The 25,006-nt window shown below is 37.4% G+C and overlaps 1 protein-coding gene across 1 annotated transcript in view; it reads right to left on the bottom strand.

Moving 5' to 3' along the window:
- Positions 1 to 1,075: 1,075 nt before the first annotated feature.
- LOC111184093 (solute carrier family 22 member 10-like) overlaps positions 1,076 to 25,006 on the bottom strand; it is a 38,727-nt gene continuing 14,796 nt past the window's right edge. The window contains exons 3-9 of the mRNA XM_089914647.1: positions 11,448 to 11,873; positions 10,093 to 10,216; positions 9,512 to 9,627; positions 6,452 to 6,666; positions 4,274 to 4,382; positions 3,289 to 3,492; positions 1,076 to 1,136 (exon numbers count right to left, since the gene is read on the bottom strand). Coding sequence (XP_089770773.1) covers positions 1,076 to 1,136; positions 3,289 to 3,492; positions 4,274 to 4,382; positions 6,452 to 6,666; positions 9,512 to 9,627; positions 10,093 to 10,216; positions 11,448 to 11,873 — 1,255 coding nt within the window. The remainder of the gene's footprint in view (positions 1,137 to 3,288; positions 3,493 to 4,273; positions 4,383 to 6,451; positions 6,667 to 9,511; positions 9,628 to 10,092; positions 10,217 to 11,447; positions 11,874 to 25,006) is intronic.

The raw sequence follows: 25,006 nt of genomic DNA on the forward strand, positions 1-25,006 counted from the left end.
TATAGATAATACTTCTGATGTATGAATCACTATAGTAATGGGGGCTTCAGCTGTTTTCCAAAAATTTGGAGTCAGCTCCTGCCCAATACACCTGGCTAAGACTAGTTGAGCCCACTGACCCTAAAGCTGGGCCTGCACAGAAATGTGTTACTTCATCTTTCCCCAATCTCCAATCACCTTTCCAAATGCCTGAGACCACTCTGCTTCTTTATATCATAAATACCTCAAGCCTCTGGCCTTTGGAGATGCATATCTGAGATTTATTCTCCTGTGTCCTCACTTGGCTACCTCACAAATAACACTGTCTCTGTTGCAAATGTCAGTGACTCAGTGTTTGGCTTGTTGTTCTACGGGCAAACAAACCTGGTTTGGTTACATATTTGGTGAGCAAGCCAGGAGATAACTCCAGGCAGTCCTTTTGCCCATGGTTCTTCAGCCCCTTACCAGTATTGATAGCCTGTGGATGAGTCCAAACAGCTGCCTGGTAGACACTCCACAGGATTTCCCCCAGACCCAAAAAGATCAGTGTTTTCAAGTCACTTAGGCATATCCCAAACAACTCAATAATATTTTTAGGAATAAAAAGTATCTAGCATCCAAGAAGTTAAGACACAGTGCTTGGCATCCATCAAAAATTAGGTAAGTAAAGTTATAGGAAAATAAAATCCATGATAAGGAGAGAAACTATTAATGAAGAAAAAGATAAACTAAATAGTCCTATATCTATTACATGAAATAAATTTATAGTTAAACATTCTCCCACAAAGAAAACTACAGGTATCTTCACTGAAAATTTTACCAAATATTTAAGGAAAACATATTACCCATTTTACGCCAACTCCTTCAGGAATACAAGAGGAAAACATGTTTCCTAACATTCTACATGGGCACCATTTTTCTGATCATGGAATTACATGTTCCAAGAAATCATATGTTTAATTGCAAATTAATGCCATGATTGTAAATGAGATTCATGTTCCAGTATACTTTCTTGCTAGTATGTAAAGATAAAGGAAAACTCCCATTTTCTTCTTCATATTTTTATTTTCCTCACGAGTTATCTCATGAAATCCACTTAAAATGTTGTCACTTTAATGTAGAAATCTTTTTCATGTGCTTCTCTCAAGAATTTTTTGCTGGAAAAACAAAACAGAAAAAACCAAATCAACCAATGAGTTAGCAAATAAAAACACACATTAAAAAATAGAAAATAATAAAAGTAAGTTTGGATGCCATCCGTGCACAAGTACAAACTGATCCTTAACCATCAGCTTTTTACAATCCAATAAAATCCATGAGAGATTGACACTCATCCTGCAAAAGGCTCTGCTGACTGTGCAGACCCAAGAAAGCCGTTAGAAAGTGCTACTCTCACTTGGTCTTTTTAGACCTCTGACCAAAGACACCTTTGGAAAGTCAAGGGGTGAGTTGAAAATCTTAGCCCCATTTGTTATGCAGTGAAATATGTCCCTTCAAAAATTCATATGCTGAAGCCTTAACTCTCAGTATCTCAGAATATGAGATTGCCATATTTAGAAACATGGTTCTTGCAGATATAATTAATTAAGATGAAGTCATACTGGAGTAGGTTGGGCCCCTAAACCAATTTGACTGGTGTCATTATACAAAGGGGATATTTGGACGTAGAGACATGCCAGGGAGATGCCATGTGGAGACTGGAGTTAAGCTGCCACAAGCCAAGGAACTACCAGAAACCAGGAGAGACCTGGAACAGACCCTTCTCTAGAGCCTTCAGAGGGAGCATGGCCCTGCCAACAACTTCAGTTCAGACTTCCAGGCTCCAGAACTGTGAGACAATACATTTCTGTTGTTTAATTCACTCAGTTTGTGGAACTTTATTATTGAGGCCCTAGGTTACGAAGATAGCATATTTCTCATATTAAAAGACTTTTACTAGTTACTTTTTTCCCCTATCCTTGATACTTTCCATTACTTGTAGTGACAAAATTTGCCTGAATCTTACAAGCACCTACACAAGATTTATTTCTTTATTATCTTTTCAAAGAGAGTCTTTATATTTTTTCTTTAAAAAAATTTTTTAACATCATTAATGGAGTATAATTGCTTTACAATGGTGTGTTAGTTTCTGCTGTAGAACAAAGTGAATCAGCTATATATACACATATATCCCCATATCTCCTCCTTCTTGTGTCTCCCTCTCACCCTCCCTATCCCATCTCTCTAGGTGGTCACAAAGCACCGAGCTGATCTCCCTGTGCTGTGTGGCTACTTCCCACTAGCTATCTATTTAATATTTGGTAGTGTATACATGTCCATGCCACTCTCTCACTTCGTCCCAGCTTACCCTTCCCCCTTCCCGTGTCCTCAAGTCCATTCTCTACGTCTGCATCTTTGTTTCTGTCCTGCCCCTAGGTTCTTCAGAACCTTTTTTTTTTTTTAGATTCCATATATATGTGTTAGCATATGGTATTGGTTTTTCTCTTTCTGACTTACTTCAATCTGTATGACAGACTCTAGGTTTATCCACCTCACTACAAATAACTCAATTTCATTTCTTTTTATGGCTGAGTAATATTCCATTGTATATATGTGCCACATCTTCTTTATCCATTCATCTGTTGATGGACACTTAGTTTGCTTCCATGTCCTGGCTATTGTAAATAGTGGTGCAATGAACATTGTGGTACATGACTCTTTTTGAATTATGGTTTTCTCAGAGTATATGCCCAGTAGTGGGATTGCTGGGTCATATGGTTGTTCTATTTTTAGTTTTTTAAGGAACCTCCATACTGTTTTCCATAGTGGCTGTATCAATTTACATTCCCACCAACAGTGCCAGAGGGTTCCCTTTTCTTCACACCTTCTCCAGCATTTATTGTTTGTAGATTTTCAGAATGGCCATCATCAAAGAGTCTTTAACTCAACATGATCTTCCTAACATTGTTCCTTCACTGGTCATCCCATTTCTTTTCCCTTTATATCCCCTGCTCTTATGGATCTGAGGATCATGAAATACTGTCATGAGGGCAGGTAGGATATGCCCTCACAGTAGAGCTAATTACTGTCTCTTCAGCACTAAAACTACCAATGAGAACAGGGCAGAGAGGAATCTCTGCAGTCTAGACTGGAACTCACAATGGTTAGAAATGACCTTGCCACTTGTGAAGGCCATGGCCCAAGATGGAAGTATCCCAGCAGGCTCAGCCTTTCCAGTGATCTAAGGGACCCACCCTGTGTTTTGTCTTTCTCACTCACAGGTCCAAAGCACACAGTCTCTCCCAGGGGGTGGCTAGAAGCATTACTCACTTATTTTCCACATCCTGGATGGTGTCAAGCAGAGGCAGATTTCTGGTTTCAGGTTGGAAAGGGACAACAAGACTCGCAATAATGGGACATACTCCATAGATGATCCAGGGCAGAGTGGGTAGATACACCACCAGGGTCATCAAGAGGGGAGCCAGTGCTGACCCACACCTACTGGCCATTACATCTAATCCCAAAGCTTTTGCCCTGAAAGATAAACAAGAATACATAATAATCCAGTAAAAATCCACACATGTAACTTATGATCTATTATTTTGATGTGATTATGGAACACGCTAAAACACAATTATTACATATGTGGGCTTTACGAAACACTTGTTTTTGTGATTTGCTCTGTGATTTTCTAGCTGTCTTTGAAAGGGTCAAAATGTGTTAAGACCCATTTTCATCATTTTAATAAAAACAGATGTATTGAAGTACTGCTTGGCACGGTACATGGCACCAAGTCAGCTTTTCTGATAAACTTTGGTGATAATTGTTTTTTAGTATATTGTTACTATTACTATTACAAATAATCGCTTTATAATTAACATTTCTTATTATGTTATTCCACAATAAGCATCAATTAGCTGGGAAAGTCCTATTTTTTGGCCCTGGAGGGATATTCAAAGTTCTTGGTTTTTGATTTTTCATTTTCTATTCTAGTAGTACAGTTTACAGTTATTAGATGATAAACAATAAAAAGTCACTTTTTAGAAAATCCATATCCAAAGCCAGCCTCAAGTACACAGTAATTAAGGTTAAATCCACTTTTTTTGTTTGTTTTTATTTTCTAATATGTTTAGTGCTTTATGTTTCTGTTTTACACTCATAATTGGAACTTACAAATGGGCAACTACTACCTTATTATTAGTGGAATTAGAACATTTTCCTGGTCCCTTTCCTAAATCACAAATTATATTAAACTACTGGACACTATATATCAATCTTTACTCAGGCTTTGGAAGGATATAAAAAATCTTTATACCTGAGGAGAGTGGGGATGAGTTCATTACAGTGGACAGAGTAACTGGTGATAGAAGCGGCACCACAGCTGATTCCCACACTTGCCAAAGTCACACACAGGGTCTGCATTTCTAGAGAGAGGAAGACCAGTGAGATTAAGAAAGCTCTGTTAAAGGAATCAGCAACCACCAAATTTATTCAGGACAAACAACTCTACAGGTTATTTGTATGTTTGAAATAGATTGTAGAAAATATTACAGTAGCAGGATCATGGAGTCTTATAAACTGAGAAAGATAAAGTTATCAACATAGGTTGTAAAATGTACATAAAATTATCTCGGTTAATTGTAGCAAATCTCTCTGTATATCTGAGATTTGCCAGAGAAGAAGAAGGAAAGGTGAGTGTGGCAGAAATTTGCTTTTAGTTATTCTGTCCAGTACTTGCTCTATGCTTATTATAGAAGGTAGGACTGTCATGTGGACAATTACTGTGTCTAAGCCTCAGCTTTAACCTTGAGGACTTTACAATTAAAGTGCAGAATTTAAAGTGACCAGTCATCCTGGTTTTCCTGGGAATTAGGAGGTTTTAGCAATGTGAGATTTTCATTAATAAAACCTGGAAAGTCCCAGACAAACCTCAATGAGTCAGTCAACCTAGTGTAGATACAGCATTGCCGTGGGGTGAGTATGGTACAAGAGAGTAATAGAAGGACAGGGCTCTTCTGTTAGTGGACAGGCTGAAGAGAAGCTGGATCTACATCAATGTTAGACATGAGGAACCAAAAATGGAAACTTCTATTTGGAAAAAAATAATTTGGGACCACTAAAAAAAATTTCAGAGAAACAGTTTTCTGCACAGTATAAAGAGAAATCTAATTATAGCTTTATAATATTGGAAAGAGCTCTCGTGTAAGGGAGTAAGCCTGCATCATTAATGATATTCTAAAGAGCAGAGTCCACCCACCTGTAATGCTGTGAAGCATATTCTTGCATTGGGAGATGGTGAAGCATAGTGCTCACTAAGGTTCTACTAACCATTACATATCATTTTTCTATTAACTTGTAAAGTAATCTAACAGGGAATGGACAAGGATTTTTTTTAATACCTATTTTAATTAATTTATTTATTTTTGGCTGTGTTGGGTCTTCGTTTCTGTGCGAGGGCTTTCTCTAGTTGCGGCAAGCGGGGGCCACTCTTCATCGCGGTGCGCAGACCTCTCACTATCGCGGCCTCTCTTGTTGCGGAGCACAGGCTCCAGATGCGCAGGCTCAGTAGTTGTGGCTCACGGGCCTAGTTGCTCCACGGCATGTGGGATTTCCCAGACCAAGGCTCGAACCCGTGTCCCCTGCATTGGCAGGCAGATTCTCAACCACTGCGCCACCAGGGAAGCCCCGGACAAGGATTTTAATCTGCTTAAATTCTATTCCTACTGTTCACTCCTTCATTCCTTGAAAAAGGGGGATTTTTTTCATTTCCTGGGAGACTCTCATGAGCAAGAGCTGCAGTCATGGTGACTTAACACCACACTCATATGTGGGTATGTAGAGATGGGGAAGTGACTAGTCATCAAAGCTGGTAATGAAGAACCTAAACAGAGGGAGTGACCATGCTGTGTCCTCACCTGGGGGATCACTGCAAGGCCTCACCCCTCTATGTTTGTTATTTGAAGTGTGAATGGACAAAAGGCAGGTAAACAATTGCTGTCCTAGAGAAATAATCTGGGATAAATTGTACCAGTTTAAGGCACTTCACAATGTGATGAGATGAACATATGCCTGATTTGCCCCTCGCTGACCTTTAGTTTTTTTCCCCAAAAAATTTTTAGCAGAATTTCTCATAAACCATCAGATTGGTTTGGGGGAATACTTAGCACATAACTGGTACCTCTTTTTTTTTTTTTTTTTTCGGTATGCGGGCCTCTCACTGTTGTGGCCTCTCCCGCTGCGGAGCACAGGCTCCGGACGTGCAGGCTCAGCGGCCATGGCTCACGGGCGTAGCCACTCCGCGACATGTGGGATCTTCCCGGACCGGGGCACGAACCCGTGTCCCCTGCAGCAGCAGGCGGACTCTCAACCACTGCGCCACCAGGGAAGCCCCTGGTACCTCTTTTTAAACCTGACTTCAGACAAGTGTGACCAATACAATCCCTGAAGGGTGGGAAAAAGACACTTTTTTCCCCAAAGTGCAGTCTTCTCTCACCTTGGGGCACAAACGTGTTGGTCAAAATGGAAAATCCCACCAGGAACATGAAAAGCATCTGGGTTGGTCGACGGCCCATATAATTCAATACTAGAAGTGCAAGACATCGGGCTAAGGCAGTGAGAACTCCAAAGATTACCTGGAACAGGAAAATATTGCTCCCAAAGTGCTGTAGATTGATAAAGATGCCAAAAAAGGGTATTGTGCTTGCAAATCTGTCGTGAACAAAAGAGGAAAGACACAAGCTGTAAGATTTAGAACCAACATGTTGCAATCGATTATTATATTGACACAGGCAGCCAATGATCAATGTTTAACAATTAAGGTGTAGTCTGATTTGTATAACACTTCCTTTTAGGGTGATGAAGTTACCATTAAAATAACATGGTTATAAAGGAAAATGATATTCCTTTTGTCCTTCTTTTTTTTGAGTCCCTAAGCATAGAGTTAGCAGTGACGGGAAAACATAACCTGACTCAATCACCAAACTGGATGGTATAGAGAATTTGAATATATAAGCATTAAAACTTAAAATTTAGGGAAATCATTTCTTTTTGAGAGTTGTCTGTATGCTGTGAGTCCTCCCTCTATTCCGCCAACCCCAATACTGTAAAGCATTTCCCTTTTCTCAACTAGTGACTGAAACTGCAAAGAAACTACCTGTGTCCCCTTGACTGGGAGCATAGTATCCTGGTTCCAAACACAGTTCTGGGAAATTTAAAGTTCATATCAGAGTTCTTGGGGCTAAAAGAAAATGTAAGAATTCAGGAAAGCAAACATGTACCAACTGTACCATCAGAAATGGAATCAAAGATTCCCACTGAGGATCTACATTTTACCCAAAGAGCATCTAAAGGAAAGGAGTCCACATAAAAGAACTATTTCACCCAGAGAGAGACAGATTTAGGTATTGCAATAGAAGAAACCATCACACTAAACAGACATTTCTCCAAAGAAGATATACAGACTGCCAACAAACACATGAAAGAATGCTCAACATCGTTAATCATTAGAGAACTGCAAATCAAAACTACAATGAGATATCATCTCACACTGGTCAGAATGGCCATCATCAAAAAATCTAGAAACAATAAATGCTGGAGAGGGTGTGGAGAAAAGGGAACCCTCTTGCACTGTTGGTGGGAATGTGAATTGATACAGCCACTGTGGAGAACAGTATGGATGTTCCTTAAAAAACTACAAACAGAACTACCATGCCACCCAGCAATCCCACTACTGGGCATATACCCTGAGAAAACCACAATTCAAAAATAGTCATGTACCAAAACGTTCACTGCAGTTCTATTTACAATATCCAGGACATGGAAGCAACCTAAGTGTCCATCAACAGATGAATGGATAAAGAAGATGTGGCACATATACACAATGGAATATTACCCAGCCATAAAAAGGAACAAAACTGAGTTATTTGTAGTGAGGTGGATGGATCTAGAGACTGTCATACAGAGTGAAGTAAGTCAGAAAGAGAGAAACAAATACCGTATGCTAACACATATATATGGAATGTAAAAAAAGAAAAAGAAAAAAAAATGGTCAAAAGAACCTAGGGGCAAAACAGGAATAAAGATGCAGACCTACTAGAGAATGGACTTGAGGATATGGGGAGGAGAAAAGGTAAGCTGGGGCAAAGTGAAAGAGTGGCATGGACATATATTCACTACCAAACGTAAAATAGATAGCTAGTGGGAAGCAGTCGCATAGCACAGGGAGATCAGCTCGGTGCTTTGTGATCACCTAGAGGGGTGGGATAGGGAGGGTGGAAGGGAGGGAAATGCAAGAGGGAAGAGATATGGGAACATATGTATATGTATAACTGATTCACTTTGTTCTACAGCAGAAACTAACACACCATTGTAAAGCAATTATACTCCAATAAAGATGTTTAAAAAGAAAATAGAAGAAACCATCACAGAACACAGCAATTGCAAACAGGTCTTCTCTTTATCATTGTATGTACTTTTCCCTTCCACTCTGATTATCTAGAATTCAGAAACGTACGTCTGTGTCCTAGTGGATATGAAAAGGTCAAAAAGCACAATGTAGTTAAATGAATAAGCAGTCTACTAGGATATGTCCGGGAAAGATAAATTATACTCTTCAATAGCCACTTTCTTAAGCTTGGCAGTGGGTGTCTATCGTCCTGTGTGCTTTTTGTCCATGTGTGTGAATCTTCAAAAATTCAGAATTTAAAATTCCTCCTCCTGACGATACCAAAGTAAATACTTATATCCCCTCAAGAGATAATGAGCAAGACTTTAACAGAAGCCCTTGTGCTAACACACAAAAAACTGTATCCAAATTGGATACAAATAAAAGTCCATCAGTATTGAAGTACATAAAGAAGTTGTCGTGTATTCATCCAATGGAGACTCAAGCACTAGGGAGGAGAACAACCTACTGTCACCTGCAACAGAATGGATGAATCTTCATGAATGAGCATGAGGAGGGACGGCCTGTCACAGAACCCTTCTATCATTTATATTATGTGACGGTCAAGGTCAGGCGACACTCATCTCCAGTGAAGGAGATCAGAACCACTGTTAGGTTTTATTTGGCACAGGAGAGGGTGGTGAGCAGAGAAGAGAGTCGGGCAATGGTGTGGAGGCGGTGAATATTGCTGAACCAGAGAGCTGAGGGAAGTCTTGGGGAATTAGGATTCTCTATCTTGATCTGTACGTTGGCTACCTTTTTACATACTGACATATTCATTGATTTGTAGATATTTCTGACCTCTTCATGTTTCTGTTTGCAATGTTTGCTGCAATTAAAATTGAAAGAAAAAAGCAGAAAATTAAGTGCCCAAATCTGTACTGTGATGGAAGTTCTCAACATCAATCTCCAGAGAAAAGACTGAGAGTGTGATAATGACCTAACTAACTTTTCATCATATAAGCAGTTCCGTGTGAGTGTTATTTGGTGTGATTTCCTCATTTTTTCTCCAAATCAGCGCCTCCCTCTCACAGCACTGTTAAAACCTATGAAATACATAGATTCATGTCCCCACTCTTTGAATGTTGTCATGCACTGCGTGGCGCCCACCTCACACAGAGCAGGAGACAGATCCTCTTACGCAGGTTGGGTGTGCGGAACAAGTCAAATACAGTGGTTTTGGTCTGTGCGGCCTCCAGCTCCTCCTGCATGGTCGCTCTCAAACCCTTCAAGAAGGACAAACGTGTCATTTGCCAACACAGTGCCAGGTATTGTGATGAGCACTGGCACCCGATAGGAGAGGAGAGATGTGTTCCCTTTCTTTATAACGTAACATATTACACATGCAATCACAGGAGTGAACATGGTATGAAGAAGGATGCAGGGAGTTAAGGGAGACTCCAGGAGATTAAATGGCAACAATGATATTTTGAAAATGAGGCCACAGAGGTGGGCAGGGCACCCAGGAGAGTACATAGGGTACAGAGTCAGATCAGGAATTGAGCTATAGGAAGAAGCTCTGTACAGTGCTCACAGCTTCTTTTCTATGAGATGGCCATGAAAGACCAGGGAATTTGCATTCTCAACTAGCTGCCCTTGTTAGAAAAGCAGTTTGTCTATAATAAGGAGAAGGCACGTGTCAATTTGTATCTTCTCTCCAACCCAATAACCACCTTCCCCTTCCTGCTCACCTCCATGTTCAGGGCTGCTTCAGCATTCTTTATTCCATTTCTGTGTGCAACTTTTTTAAGTTCCTTTAAGCCCTCATCTGGTTTATTGGTGATAATCAGCCACCGAGCAGATTCCACCAGCCACCTGATGAAAGAAGGGCACACTAGTGCAGTCAGCTCTCTCTTGCTTATTCGTCCTATGGTTAATTACAACATATGCTTTTTGCCTTCCATCCAATATCCACCACCAACTGAAGTGGTGGATATTAGATGGAAGGCAAAAAATGTACTACATGCATAGGATCACAGACTTTGTTTTCAAATTGCCTCTCTGCTTATTCACCAGGAGATTTTCCAAGAGGCTTATGAAGCTTAAGTTTGAGAGTCCCTCGCTTGCATAATTCCCTTCCAAAGCTTAGCATGAGATCTGGCAAATTTGTGCCATAGTATATATTCTATATATAGTATATATAATGTATATTATATATATATTATTATATATAGTGTATATAATGTATATTATTTTGAAAAAAGAAGTCCCCAAATTATGTAAACTTTTAGGCCAACAAATATTGTGAATACTCCTGCCACTACCAGAAGTGTTGGTAACTAACTACATAAATGAGTCACTTATTTACATCTGCTTTAGTTTTCTTATAACTAAATGGAAACAATAAGCACATCTTCCTTGTTATGAGAACAGAATGACTTAGCAGATGAGTCGGACGTGGATTACACTCTTCTTTCTCTCTGTACTCATCTCACTATATTAATCCTGTAGTCATCTTTCTGCGATCTACTAAAGCTAATTCTCCCTAGAGTGGTTTTAAGTGCAGGGATGGAATTATCCATAAATAAATATTTGTTAAAATTATTTAAGGGAAGAGGGAGTGTTGAACACGTAATGTAAGTCATCCAATCTGCATGTCATTTTCACTTCTGGAGAAATTCTGTTGCTATTTTGTTAAATTGCTCTATGAATAAATTTTCTGCCTCTTCCTTTATCCAATTTCATCTGCAACATAGAAAATCATGGAAAATTTTATTGTAACTTATTCATTCCAAAGCCAAAAAATTGAAGGTATATCTTCAAGTCTATAAGAAAAATAATATTGGAATAACTCAATGACCACAATACTGGGTAAGACTTAGGAAGAAAATGGCAGAAAATACCTCGAGCTCCCTGGAAGGAAGATCGCTGTTACTCCCTATTCTACTTCTCAAATCTCAAATTGATCAGAGTGAACAGATGAGAAATGCTGGTTTAGGTCAAAACAACAGGAAATGGTCCAGGGAATAAGAAAATCAGTACATCCCAATTCAATATGCATTTTCATCCTAGGTTCCCTTAAGTGGAGTGAGAGAGAGGCTCATACCTTGAGGAGAAAAAGAAGACAAAGAATGGTATAGACACCACCAGCTGCAGGGTATGCCAGTCTCGAAAGACAAAAGCCAGTCCTCCCAGCATTATCTGTCCAATACTAATGGCACAGGTTATCAGTGTTATTACCATGGCTTTTGACTGGGACCTTGTCCACTCTACAACTGAAAGAAAACCCAGTTGGGATATTAATGTCACATAAGGGTGAAATTTCAAGGTTAAATTCAAGGCTTGGAAAATCAAGAAAATCAAAACTGTTGACTTACTGAGCATCCAGTTATTTGTTATGATGACCACAGCAGAACAACCTGACCAGAAGCGTAGTGAGCAGTAAATGAGGAAGGTGGGAGCAAAGGCTGCACAGGTCCCAGAGAGGGCGAGCTGGAGCAAACACCACCTGAGAATCAACTTTCTCCCAAACCTAAGAAACAGAGAGGCAGGTTAGATTATGGGAGCAATGATAATTTGTGGTAAAAAAAAAATTAAGAAAACAAAGCATACATTGAAATTTAGACAATGTTTTAGCAAGTGATTCTTTGTACCTGAAACCTTGAGTAAACAAGAGCTAAATCAACAACGGAAATCGCTTCATATTAACACTCTGGTTTACAGACTAACATGACTAAAACTTCATCATCCAATCCCCAGGAGGACTCTGACGGGAAGTGATACCATACAAAAGAAACTACAATGTTGGAAATTGGAATATACCATGAGCATTCATTGTACTAACATATGTATTTACCATAGTGGAGAGTCTGTATAGTGTGTAGAACACAAGAGAGCTAAAAGTGTACTTTGGTCTCTAGCACCAGACAGGTGAAGATGCAACTGATGTAAATGATCAGTGAAGCAATGCATCAAAGTTGTTGAAGATTTATGTAAGAGTCACTCTTTGTTGAATCTGTATTTATAAACCTCAAGTAATGTGCTTTCCTAGAATAGAATATAGGAGCGCCATAACCCAGACAGTGACTATTATATCAACCTCTCACAGGAAAGAATTATGTACAATGGAGAATGAAGAGAAAAAGAATGTGAAAGACAAATAAGGAAAAGTGAATTTTGTCTTTCATTGGGCATCAAGAAAAGAGGGTCTTAGTAGAGACAACGTGGACTAAACGAGATGTGGTAATGTAAATATAAGCCCATTGTCTGTAATAAAAACATACAGACAGTGTTTGGTATTAGGAATTCCTCTGCAATATTTTAAAATAGAATCAAATAATTTCCCCCCAAACAGAAAATGGGATACATAAGAACAAACACAACACCAAATAATCATGTTCATAATCACTATCATCATCAAGAAAATAATTTAGAAAACAAAAAATGAAATGGTAGATGGAAAGAAAATCCCAAAACAATCACATCAAACTAATTGCTAATGACCTAAACACTCCATCGAATGATAGAGATTACCAGAGTGAGTTAAAAAACAGATGTACTGGGCTTCCCTGGTGGCGCACTGGTTGAGAGTCCGCCTGCCGATGCAGGGGACACGGGTTCGTGCCCCGGTCCGGGAAGATCCCACGTCCCACGGAGCAGCTGGGCCCGTGAGCCATGGCCGCTGAGCCTGTGCGTCCGGAGCCTGTGCTCCACAATGGGAGAGGCCACAACAGTGAGAGGCCCGCGTACCGCAAAAAAAAAAATAAAATAAAATAAAATTTCATTCTTTTACATGTAGCGTACAGTTTTCCCAGCACTTCTTATTGAAGAGGCTGTCTTTTCGGCATTGTATATTCTTGCCTCCTTTATCAAATATAAGGTGGCCATATGTGCATGGGTTTATCTCTGGGCTTTCTATCCTGTTCCATTGATCTATATTTCTGTTTTTGTGCCAGTACCATACTGTCCTGTTTAGTGTAGCTTTGTAGTATAGTCTGAAGCCAGGCAGCATGATTCCTCCAGCTCCGTTTTTCTTCTCAAGATTGCTTTGGTGATTTGGGGTCTTTTGTGTTTCCATACAAATTGTGAAATTTTTTGTTCTAGTTCAGTGAAAAATACCATTGGTAGTTTGATAGGGATTGCATTGAATCTGTAGATTGCTTTGCATAGTATAATCATTTTCACAATGTTGATTCTTCCAATCCAAGAGCGTGGTACATCTCTCCATCTGTTTGTATCATCTTTAATTTCTTTCATCAGTGTCTTATGGTTTTCTGCATAGAGGTCTATTGTCTCCGTAGGTAGGTTTATTCCTAGGTATTTTATTCTTTTTGTTGGAATGGTAAATAGTAGTTTTTCCTTAATTTCTCTTTCAGACTTTTCATCATTAGTGTATAGGAATGCAAGAGATTTCTGTGCATTAATTTTGTATCCTGCTACTTTACCAAATTCATTGATTAGCTCTGGTAGTTTTCTGGTAGCATCTTTAGGATTTTCTATGTATAGTATCAGGTCATCTGCAAACAGTGAGTTTGCTTCTTCTTTTCCGATTTGGATTCCTTTTATTTCTTTGTCGTCTCTGATTGCTGTGGCTAAAACTTCCAAAACTATGTTGAATAATAGTGGTGAGAGTGAGCATCCTTGTCTTGTTCCTGATTTTAGGGGAAATGGTTTCAGTTTTTCACCATTGAGAATGATGTTGGCTGTGGGTTTTTCATATATGACCTTAATTATGTTGAGATAAGTTCCCTCCCTGCTTACTTTCTGGAGGTTTTTTTAAATCATAAATCAGTGTTGAAATTTGTCAAAAGCTTTTTCTGCATCTATTGAGATGATCATATGGTTTTTCTCCTTCAATTTGTTAATATGGTGTATCACATTGATTGATTTGCGTATATTGAAGAATCCTTACATTCCTGGGGTAAACCCCACTTGATCATGGTGTATGGTCCTTTTAATGTGCTGTTGGATTCTGCTTGCTAATATTTTGTTGAGGATTTTTGCATGTTTGTTCATCAGTGATATTGGCCTGTAGTGGCCTTTCTTTGTGACATCTTTGTCTGGTTTTCGTATCAGGGTGATTGTGGCCTCGTTGAATAAGTTTGGGAGTGTTCCTCTCTTTGCTATATTTTGGAAGATTTTGAGAGGGATACGTGTTAGCTCTTCTCTAAATGTTTGATAGAATTCACCTGTGAACCCATCTTGTCATGGGCTTTTATTTGTTGGAAGATTTTAAATCACAGTTTCAATTTCAGTGCTCATCATTGGTCTGTTTATATTTTCTATTTCTTCCTGGTTCAGTCTCTGAAGGTTGTGCTTTTCTAAGAATTTTTCTATTTCTTCCAGGTTTTCCATTTTATTGGCATATGGTTTCTTGTAGTGAACAAAAAAGTGATGTACTTTTATACTGCCCACTGTAGTACTTAAAATATTGTCAGTTGAAAGATGGACCTACAGTCTGTCATACAGAGTGAAGTAAGTCAGAATGAGAAAAAAAAATACCGTATGCTAACACACTTATATGGAATCTAAAATAAAACAAAAAACGGTACTGATGAACCTAGTGGCAGAGCAGGAATAAAGATGCAAACGTACAGAAAGGACTTGAGGACACAGACGGGTGAAGGGAAAGCTGGGACAAAGCGAGAGAGTAGCATTGACATAAATACACTGCCAAATGTAAAATGGATAGCTAGTGGGAAACTGCTGCATAGCACGGGGAGATCAGCTCGATGCTTTGTGAGGACCTAGAGGGGTGGGATAGGGAGGGTGGGAGGGAGGGGATATGGGGTTATATGTATACATATAGCTGATTCACCCTGTTATACAGCAGAAACTAACACAACATTGTAAAGCAATTATACTCCAATAAAGAGGTAAAAAAAATGTAAATTGACAGAAAAAGATATAGAATTAAAATAGTAATAATAATGTGGGAGTCTTTATATTAATATCAAATAAAATAAATTTCAAAACAAAATACATTTCCAGAAAAGATAAGGCTGGAAATGTCAAATGTACCTTAACTTAAAAAAAGTTTGAAATACATGAAACAATATTGACAGAATTAGACACATAATTCACAATGATATTTGGAGATATATTTGAATGTCTTTAATGTCATATGATAGATACAGTACTTGTCATTTTAATCTTTTTTAGATGTACAAACCTGTGATTAATTACATTCGTCATGTTGTGCTACCATCATTGTCTTTTTTCTGAGACATTTACATCAACACAAAGAGAAATTCTATCACCATCAAGCAGTAATTTCCCATTCACTCCTGCCCTCTTATTCTTCTGATATCACTAATCTACTTTCTGTCACCATTAATTTGCCTATTCTAGATATATTTCATATAAGTGGATGCCTACAACATTTGTTCTTTTGTGTTGGGTTTATTTCATTTAGCATAATTTTTTCAAGGTTCATTCATGTTGTACCATGTACCAGAACTTCATTCTTTTTTGCTGTATTTGATATACAGCTGTCTAAGTCCCTGTGTTTAGAGTATACACCTAGGAGTGGAATTGCTGGTTCAGATGGCAATTACATGTTTAGATTTTTGAGGATCTGTCAAACTGCTTTCCACAGTGCTTTCACCAATTTATATTCCCACCATCAATGGACAAGAGTTTCAATTTCTCCACATGCTCACCAACACTTGAAATTTCTAATTTTTTTGAAGTACTGTTGATTTACAATATTATATTAGTTTCTGGTGTACAGCACAGTGATTCAGTATTTTTGCAGATTATATTCCATTATAAGTTATTATAAGATAATGGATATAATTCCCTGTGCTTTAAAATATATCCTTGTTGCTCTTCTGTTCTATGCACAATAGTCTTATCTATCTCTTAATACCATACCTCTAATATCTTCCTCCCCACTTCCTGTCCCCTTTTGTAACCACTAGTTTGTTTTCTGTATCTGTAAGCCTGTTTTTTTTTTTGCATACATTCATTGGTATTATTTTTTAAGATTCCACATATAAGTGATGTTATAGAATATTTGTCTTTCTCTCTCTGACTTATTTCACTAGCACAATATTTTCTAGGTCCATCCACATTGCTGCAAGAATTTCATTCTTATCATGGCTGAGTAATATTCCATTTTAAATATATACTACATCTTCTTTATTAGTCTGTTAGTTGCTCCCATGTCTCAGCTATTATAAATAGTGCTGCTATGAATATTAGGGTGCATGTATCTTTTTGGATTAGTGTTTTCATTTTTTTCTAGATATTATCCCAGGAATGGAATTGCTGGGTCATATGGTAGCTCTATTTTTAGTTTTTTGAGAACCTTCCATACTGTCTTCCACATGGGTTGCATCAATTTACATTCTCACCAATAGTGTACAAGTGTTCCCTTTTGTCCACATTCTCACCAATATTTGTTATTTGTATTCTTGTTGATAGCCATTTTGACAGGTATGAGGTGATATCGCATTGTCTTTTTAATTAACATTTCTCTAATGATTAAAGATGTTGAGCATCTGTTCATGTGCCTATTGATCATCTGTATGTATTCTTTGGAGAAATGTCTATTTAGGTCTTCCTATTTTTTTATCTAGTTGTTTGGGTTTTTTGATGTTGGTGTGTATGAGTTATTTACATGTTTGATTATTAACCCCTTATCAGTCATATCATTTGCAAATATTTTCTCCCATTCAGCAGGTTGTCATTTCATTTTGTTGATGATTTCCTTTACTGTGTGAAAGCTGTTAAGTTTAATTTTGTCCCAACTGTTTATTTTTGGGTTTATTTACTTTACTTTAGGAGACAGATCCAATAAAAACATTGCTTTGATTTATGTCAGAGTGTTCCACATATATTTACTTCTAGAAGTTTTATGGTTTCTAGTCGTACATTTAGGTCTTTGATCCATTTTCTTTTTTTATTTAAGTGTATATGGTTTTAGAGAATGTTCTAATTTCCTTCTTTTACATGAAGCTGTCCAGTTTTCTGAGCACCACTTATTGAAGTGACTGTCTTTCCTCCACTCTATATTCTTGCTTCCTTTGTTGATCATAAGTGTATGCATTTATTTCTTGGCTCTCTATTCTGGTCCATTGATCTATATGTCTGTTCTTGTGCCAGTAACACATTGTTTTGATTACTGTAGTTTTGTAGTATACTCTGAAGTCAGGGATCATGATTCCTCCAGCTCCGTTCTTTCTCAAGATCATTTTGGCTATTGATGGTCTTTTCTGATTCCGTTCAAAAGTTAAAATTATTTGCTCTAATTCTGTGAAAAAATGTTCTTGGTATTTTTATAGGGATTACTTTGAATCTGTAGATTCCCTTGGGTAGTATGGTCATTTTAACATTAATTCTTCCAGTCCATGAACACAGTATATCCTTGCATCTCTTTGAGTCCTCTTCAATTTCTTTCATCAGTGTCTTGTAGTTTTCCAAGAACAGGTCTTTCATCTCCTTAGGTAGGTTTATTCCTAGGTATTTTATTCATTTTGATTGATTGGAAATTGAATTTTGTGTTTGATTTCTCTTTCCGATAGTTTTGTGTTAGTGTATAGAAATGCAACAGATTTCTGTATGTTAATTTTGTATCCTGCAACATTGGTGAATTCATTGGTGAGCTCTGGTAGTTTTCTGGTGGCATCATCGGATTTTCTATGACTAGTATGACATCTGCAAACAATGACAGTTTTTTTAAAAAATTGTTTTCTTTTATTTCTTTTTATTGTATTTGCATGGCTAGGACTTCCAATACTATTTTGAATAAATGTGGCAAGAATGAGCACCCTTTTCTTGTTCCTGAACTTATAAGAAATGCTTTCAGTTTTTCACAGTGATTATGATGTTAGCTATGTGCTTGTCATATATGGCTATTATGATGTTGAGGTATCGTTCCTCTATGCCCACCTTCTGAAGATTTTTTACTGTAAATGAATGTTGAATTTTATCAAAATCTTTTTCTCCATCTATTTAGATGACCATATGTTTTTTCTTAATTCTTCAGTTTCTTAATGTGGTATATCACATTGATTTGTTTGCAGAAACTGAAAAATACTTGCATCCATGCAATAAAGCACACTTGATTATTGTGTATGATCCTTCTGATATATTGTTTGATTCAGTTTCCTAATAACAACATATTATTCAGGATTTTTGCAACTATGTTCTTCAGTGATATTTGCCTCTAATTCCTTTTTTTGTGACAGCTTTGTCTGGTTTTGGTATCAGGGTGATGATGGCCTCATAGAATATGTTCAGAAGTGCTCCTTCCTCTGAAATTTTTTGGAATAGTTTGAGAAGTATAGATGTTTTTGTTTTTTATTTTATTTTATTGAGGTATAGTTGTTTTACAATGTAGTGTTAATTTCTGCTGTACAGCAAAGTGATTAGTCTCATATATACATGACTATATATATGAATATATATATTCATTCTTTTTCATATTCTTGTCTTTTTTTGTTTATTACAGGACATTGAATATAGTTCCCTGTGCTATATTGTAGGAACTTGTTTGTCCATTCAGTATATAATAGTTTGGATCTGCTAATCCCAAATTCCCAATCTATCCCTCCCCCACCACTCCTCCTGCTTGGCAACCACAAGTCTGTTCTCTGTATCTATGAATCTGTTTCTGTTTTGTAGATAAGTTCTTTTGCATCTTATTCTAGATTCCATATATAAGTGATATCATATGCTGTTTGTCTTTCTCTTTCTGACTTACTTCACTTAGTATGATAATCTCTAGGTCCATCCAAGTTGCTGCAAATGGCATTATTTCATTCTTTTTGTTGGCTTAATAGTATTCCACTGTATATATGTACCACTGTATATATTTACCTTCTTTAGAGAAGGATAGATATGAACTGTTCTCTACATGTTTGGTAGAATTCCCCTTTGAAGCCATTTGACCCTGGACTTTTGTTTGCAGGAAGTTTTTAAATTAAAGATTCTATCTCACTTCTACTGATCAGTCTGTTCAAATTGTCTGTTTCTTCTTGACTCAGTATTGGCAGGCTGCATGCTTTTAGAAATTTGTTAATTTCTTCTAGGTTGTCCAATATTTTGATGTATAACTAGTCATAGTATTCTTTTATGATTTTTTTGTTTCTCTGTGGTATCAGTTGTTATTTCCTCTCTTTCATTTCTTATATTGTTTATTTGGGTCCTCTCTCTTTTCTTCTTAGTGAGCCTGGCTACAGGTTTATCAATTTTGTTTATATTTTCAAAAAACCAACTCTTGGTTCCATTGATCTTTTCTATTTTTTTAAATCTATATTTATTTATTTTATTTCTGAACTTTATTACTTCCTTCCTTCTAGTGACTTGTGTTTTGTTTGTCTTTCTTTTTCTAATTATGTTTAGGTGATTTATTTGAGAATTTTCTTGTTTTGGGGGGAAGACCTGTATTGCTATAAACTTCCCTCTTAGAACTGCTTTTGATGCATCTCACAGTTTATGGAAAGTGTGCTTCATTTTCACTTGTCTCAGGGTATATTCTGATTTCCTCTTTGATTTTGTCATTGACCCAGTGGTTTCTTAGTAGCATGTTATTTAGTCTCCACATGTTTGTTCTTTTCCCATTTTTCTTCCTGTGGTTGATTTCTGGATTCATACTGCTGTGGTAGGAAAAAATGTTTTATATTATTTCTATCTTAAATTTGTTGAGACTTGTTTTGTGGTCCAATATGTGATCTATCCTGGAGAACATTCCATGTGCACTTGAAGAGAATGTGTATTCTGATTTTGGGGGGAGGGGGATATAATGTCCTGTAGATATCAACCAAGTCCAACTGGTCTATTGTGTCTTTAAGACCACTTTTGCCTTACTGATTTTCTGTCTGGATGATCTGTCCACTGATGTCAGTGGAATGTTAAATTTTCCTACTATTATTGTATTATTGTCAATTTCTCCCTTTATGTTTGCTAGTGTTTGCTTTATATATTTAGGTGTTCCTCTATTGAGTGCATATATGTTAGCTAGTGTAATATCCTGTTCTTGTATTTATCCCTGTGTTATTATATAAAGCCTTCTTTGTCTTTTTCTATAGGCTTTGTTATAAAATCTATTATGTTTCATATGAGTACTGTTACTTCTGATTTCTTGTTGTTTCCCTTTGAAATATCTTTTTCTATCCCTTCACTTTCAGACTCACTCTCAAGTTGTCTCATGTGGGCAGCATACTGAATGTCTTGGTTTCTTTTCCCAATTAGCTACTCTATATCTTTTGATTGGAGCAGTTAGTTAATTGATATTTAAAGTAACTATTGATAGTGGTGTACTTTTGCAATTTTATTACATATTTTCTGGTTGTTTTTGTAGATCTGCTTTCTTCATTTTATCTTCTTTTAGTTCCTACTACTGTGATTTGATAATTTTCTTTTTTAAATATTTTTCTTAATTTTTATTGGAGTATAGTTGATGTACAATGTTGTGTTGGTTTCAGGTGTACACGCTACTATATATAAAATGATGATTTTCTTTAGTAGTGTGCTTGGCTTTCTCTCTTTTTGATTTTTGTGTATTCTTTTTATAAATTTATTTATTATTTATTTTTGGCTGCATTGGGTATTCCTTGTTGCACGCAGGCTTTCTCTAGTTGCAGCGAGCAGGGGCTGCTCTTCCTTGCACTGCATGTGTTTCTTATCGCGGTGGCTTCTCTTGTTGTGGAGCATGGGCTCCAGTCACCCGGGCTTCAGTAGTTGTGGTGCATGGGCTTAGTTGGTCCGTGGCATGTGGGATCTTCCCCGACCAGGGCTCAAACCTGTGTCCCCTGCCTTGGCAGACGGATTCTTAACCGCTGTGCCACCAGGGAAGCCCTAAAAATATTTATTTATTTATTTATTTATTTATTTGGTTGCACCCTGTCAGTTGCAGCAGACGGGTTCCTTAGTTGTGGCAGGCGTGTGGGATCTAGCTCCCTGACCAGGGATTGAACCCAGGCCCCCTGCATTGGGAGCATGGAATCTTAACCACTGCACCACCAGGGAAGTCCTGATTTTTGTGTATTTACTATAGGCTTCTGATTTATTTTTACCATGGGGTTCATGTATGTTGACTCATAATTATACCCACTTGTTTTAAACTGGCTGTTATTTAAGTTCAAACACATTCTAAGACATACACATTTTTATTCCCCTCCCCCACATTTGTGGTTTTGATGTCATATTTTACATATTCATGTTTGTCTCTTAACTGTTTATCTCATAGTAGTTATGGTTGTTTTTACAATTTTTTGACTTTTAATGTACAGCTGGCACATTTAGTGATCTTAAATTCTTTCTATATATTTGTGTTTCCTAATGGGATTTTCCCTTTCTTATAGATCCTTACTTCTTTTCTATTTGGAGAAGAATATTCAACATTTCTTTTACGATATGTTTAGTATTGATTAATTCTTTCAGTTTTGCTTTTCTAAGAAGTTCTTTATTTCTCTTTCTATCCTAAATGGTACTCTTGCTTGGTAGAGTATCCTGGGTTGCTGTTTTTTTCCTTTCAGCACTTTGAATATGTCATGGCACTCCGTTCTGGCTTGCAAATTTTCTGCAGAAAAATCAGCTGATAGCCTTATGGGAATTCTCTTGTATATAACTCATTGTTTTTCTCTTGCTGCCTTTAGAATCCTTTCTTTATCTTTCACTTTTATCATTTTAATTATGATATATCTTGTTGTGGGTCTGTTTGGTTTAATCTTTTCTAGGACCCTCTGTGCTTCCTGTGCCTGGATATCTGTTTCTTTCTCCAGGTTTGGAAATTTTCAGACATAATTTCCTTATATCCATTTTCAATCTACTTATCTTTCTCTTCTCCCTCTGGAACCCCAATAATGCAAATGTTGTCATGCTTCATGTTATCTCAGAGATCTTGTAGATTGTGATCATTTTTTTTATGTGTCCGGAGCCTGTGCTCCACAACGGGAGAGGCCACAACAGTGAGAGGCCCGCGTACCGCAAAAAAAAAAAAAAAAAAAGACAGTTGGCTATAAATGTATGGGTTTATTTCTGAACTCTCAGTTCTATTACATTTGTCTGTATGTCAGTCCTTATACCAGTACCATAACGTTTGGTAACTGTAGCTTTATTGTAGTTCTGAAACCGAGATGCATGAGTCCCATGAATTTACTCTTCTTTTTCAAAATTGTTTGGCTATTTGGAGCCCTGATTTCATATGAATATAAGTTTCAGCTTTTCTGTTTCTAGAAAAACATTACATTGGAGTTTTGATTGTGACTTCATTGAAACTGTAGCTGCATTAAATATGATTGACTTCATTGATAATATTAGGTCTTCCTACCTCATTAACATGGGATACTTTCCATTTATTTAGGTCTTCTCTAATTTCTTTCAACAACGCTGTATAGTTTTCAATGTGCAAGTCTTTCACATCCTAGGTTAAATTTATTTCTAAGTATTTTATTCCTTTAGAAGATGATGTATGGATAATAAATTTCCTAATTTCTTTTCAAATTGTTCACTTCAAATATATAGAAAAACAACTGATTTTTGTGTGTTCGTTTTGTACTCTGCAACTTTCTTAAATTCGTTTATTAGTTCTAATGAATTTCTTGGGCATTCTTTGGAATTTTCTATATCTGTATGATCATGTCATCTATATATATATATATTATTATTATTATTCCTTTTTACTTTGGGTAAATTTTATTTCTCTTTCTCTCTAATTGCTCTACATAGGTTTACAGTATGATGTCAAATAGCAGCAGTGAAAGCAGACATCTTTATCTTTCTCCTTACCTTAGTGTGAAAGTTAATATTCTTTCACCATTGACTGTAGTGATAGTTGTAGCTTTATTCCTAAACACCCTTTAAAATATTGAGGAAGTTACATTTAATTCCTATATTATTTTCACCAAGAAAATTGTTCGATTTTATAAAATGTCTCCTAAGCATCAGTTGACATTATATAGGTTTTTTTCCTTCATTGTATTGATGTGGTATATTATATTGGATGATTATCTTATGATGAACCACTTTGCATTTCTGTGATAAATCCTATTTTTTTTACAGTATATAAACATTTTAATATGCAGTTGGATTCAGTTTGCTTGCATTTTGTTGAATATTTTTAGGTCTATATTCAGAGGGGATATGGCTCTGTAATTTTCATTTTTCTGAAGTCATTATCTAGCTTTGATATCATAAGAACACTGGTCTTATAGTATGAGTTAGGAAGTTTTCCTACTCTTCTGCTTTATGGAAGAGTTCAAGAAGTATTGGCATTGGATTTGAGATAGTGGGGTAAAAGGATGTGCACTCACTCCCTCTTGCAAGAGCACTGGAATCACAACTAACTGCTGAACAATCATCAACAGGGATACACTGAAACTCATCAAAAAATATACCTCACATCCAAAGACAAAGGAGAAGCTGCAATGAGATGGTAGGAGGGGCACAATCACAATAAAATCAAATCCCATAACCACAGGGTGCATGACTCGCAAACTGGAGAACAATTATACCACAGAAGTCCATGCACTGGAGTGAAGGTTCTGAGCCCCATGTCAGGCTTCCCAACCTGGGGGTCTGGCAATGGGAGGAGGAATGCTCAGAGAATCAAACTTTGAAAGCTAGCAGGATTTGATTGCAGGACCTTGACAGGACTTGGGGAAACAGAGACTCCACTCTTGGAGGGCACACACAAAGTAGTGTGCACATCAGGACCCAGGGGGAAGGAGCTGTGACCCCACAGGAAATTGAACCAGGCATACCTGCTAGTGTTGGAGGGTCTCCTGCAGAGGACAGGGCTGTGGCTTACAGCAGGGACAAGGACACTGGCAGCAGAAATTCTGGGAAGTACTCCTTGGCATGAGCCCTCCCAGTGTCTGCCATTAGCCCCACCAAAGAGCCTGTAGCCTCCAATGCTATGTCATCACAGGCCAAACAACCAACAGGGAGGGGACTCAGCCCCACTGATCAGCAGACAAGCAGATTAAAGTTTTACTGAGCTCTGCCCAAAAGAGCAACATCCAGCTCTACCCACACTAGCCCCTACCATCGGGAAGCTTCCACAAGCCTCTTAGATAGCCTCATCCACCAGAGGGCAGACAGCAGAAGCAAGAAGAACTAAAATCCTGCATCATGTAGAAGGAAAACCACATTCACAGAAGAACAGACAAAATGAAAATGCAGAGGGCTACGTACCAGATGAAGGAACAAGGTAAAACCCCTGAAAAACAATTAAATGAAGTGGAGATAGGCAACCTTCCAGAAAAAGAATTCAAAATAACAATAGTGAAGATGATCCAGGACCTCAGAAAAAGAATGGAGGCAAAGATCGAGAAGATGTAAGAAATGTTTAACAAAGACCTAGAAGAATTAAAGAACAAACAAACAGAGATGAACAATACAATAACTGAAATGAAAAAAATACACTAGAAGGAATCAATAGCAGAATAACTGAGGCAGAAGGACGGACAAGTGACCTGGAAGATAGAATGGTGGAAATCACTGCCATGGAAAGAATAAAGAAAAAAGAATGAAAAGAAATGAAGACAGCCTAAGAGACGTCTGGGACAACATTAATAAACCAGCATTCACATTATAGGGGTCCCCAAAGGAGAAGAGAAAGAGAAAGGATGCAAGAAAATATTTGAAGAGATTATAGTTGAAAACTTCCCTAACATGGGAAAGGAAATAGCCATCCAAGTCCAGAAAGCACTTGGA

The sequence above is a fragment of the Delphinapterus leucas genome, chromosome 7, assembly GCF_059928025.1.
Source record: "Delphinapterus leucas isolate spDelLeu-1000000601 "Yukka" chromosome 7, BTC_Dleu_Yukka2, whole genome shotgun sequence".
NCBI classification, from domain to species: domain Eukaryota; kingdom Metazoa; phylum Chordata; class Mammalia; order Artiodactyla; family Monodontidae; genus Delphinapterus; species Delphinapterus leucas.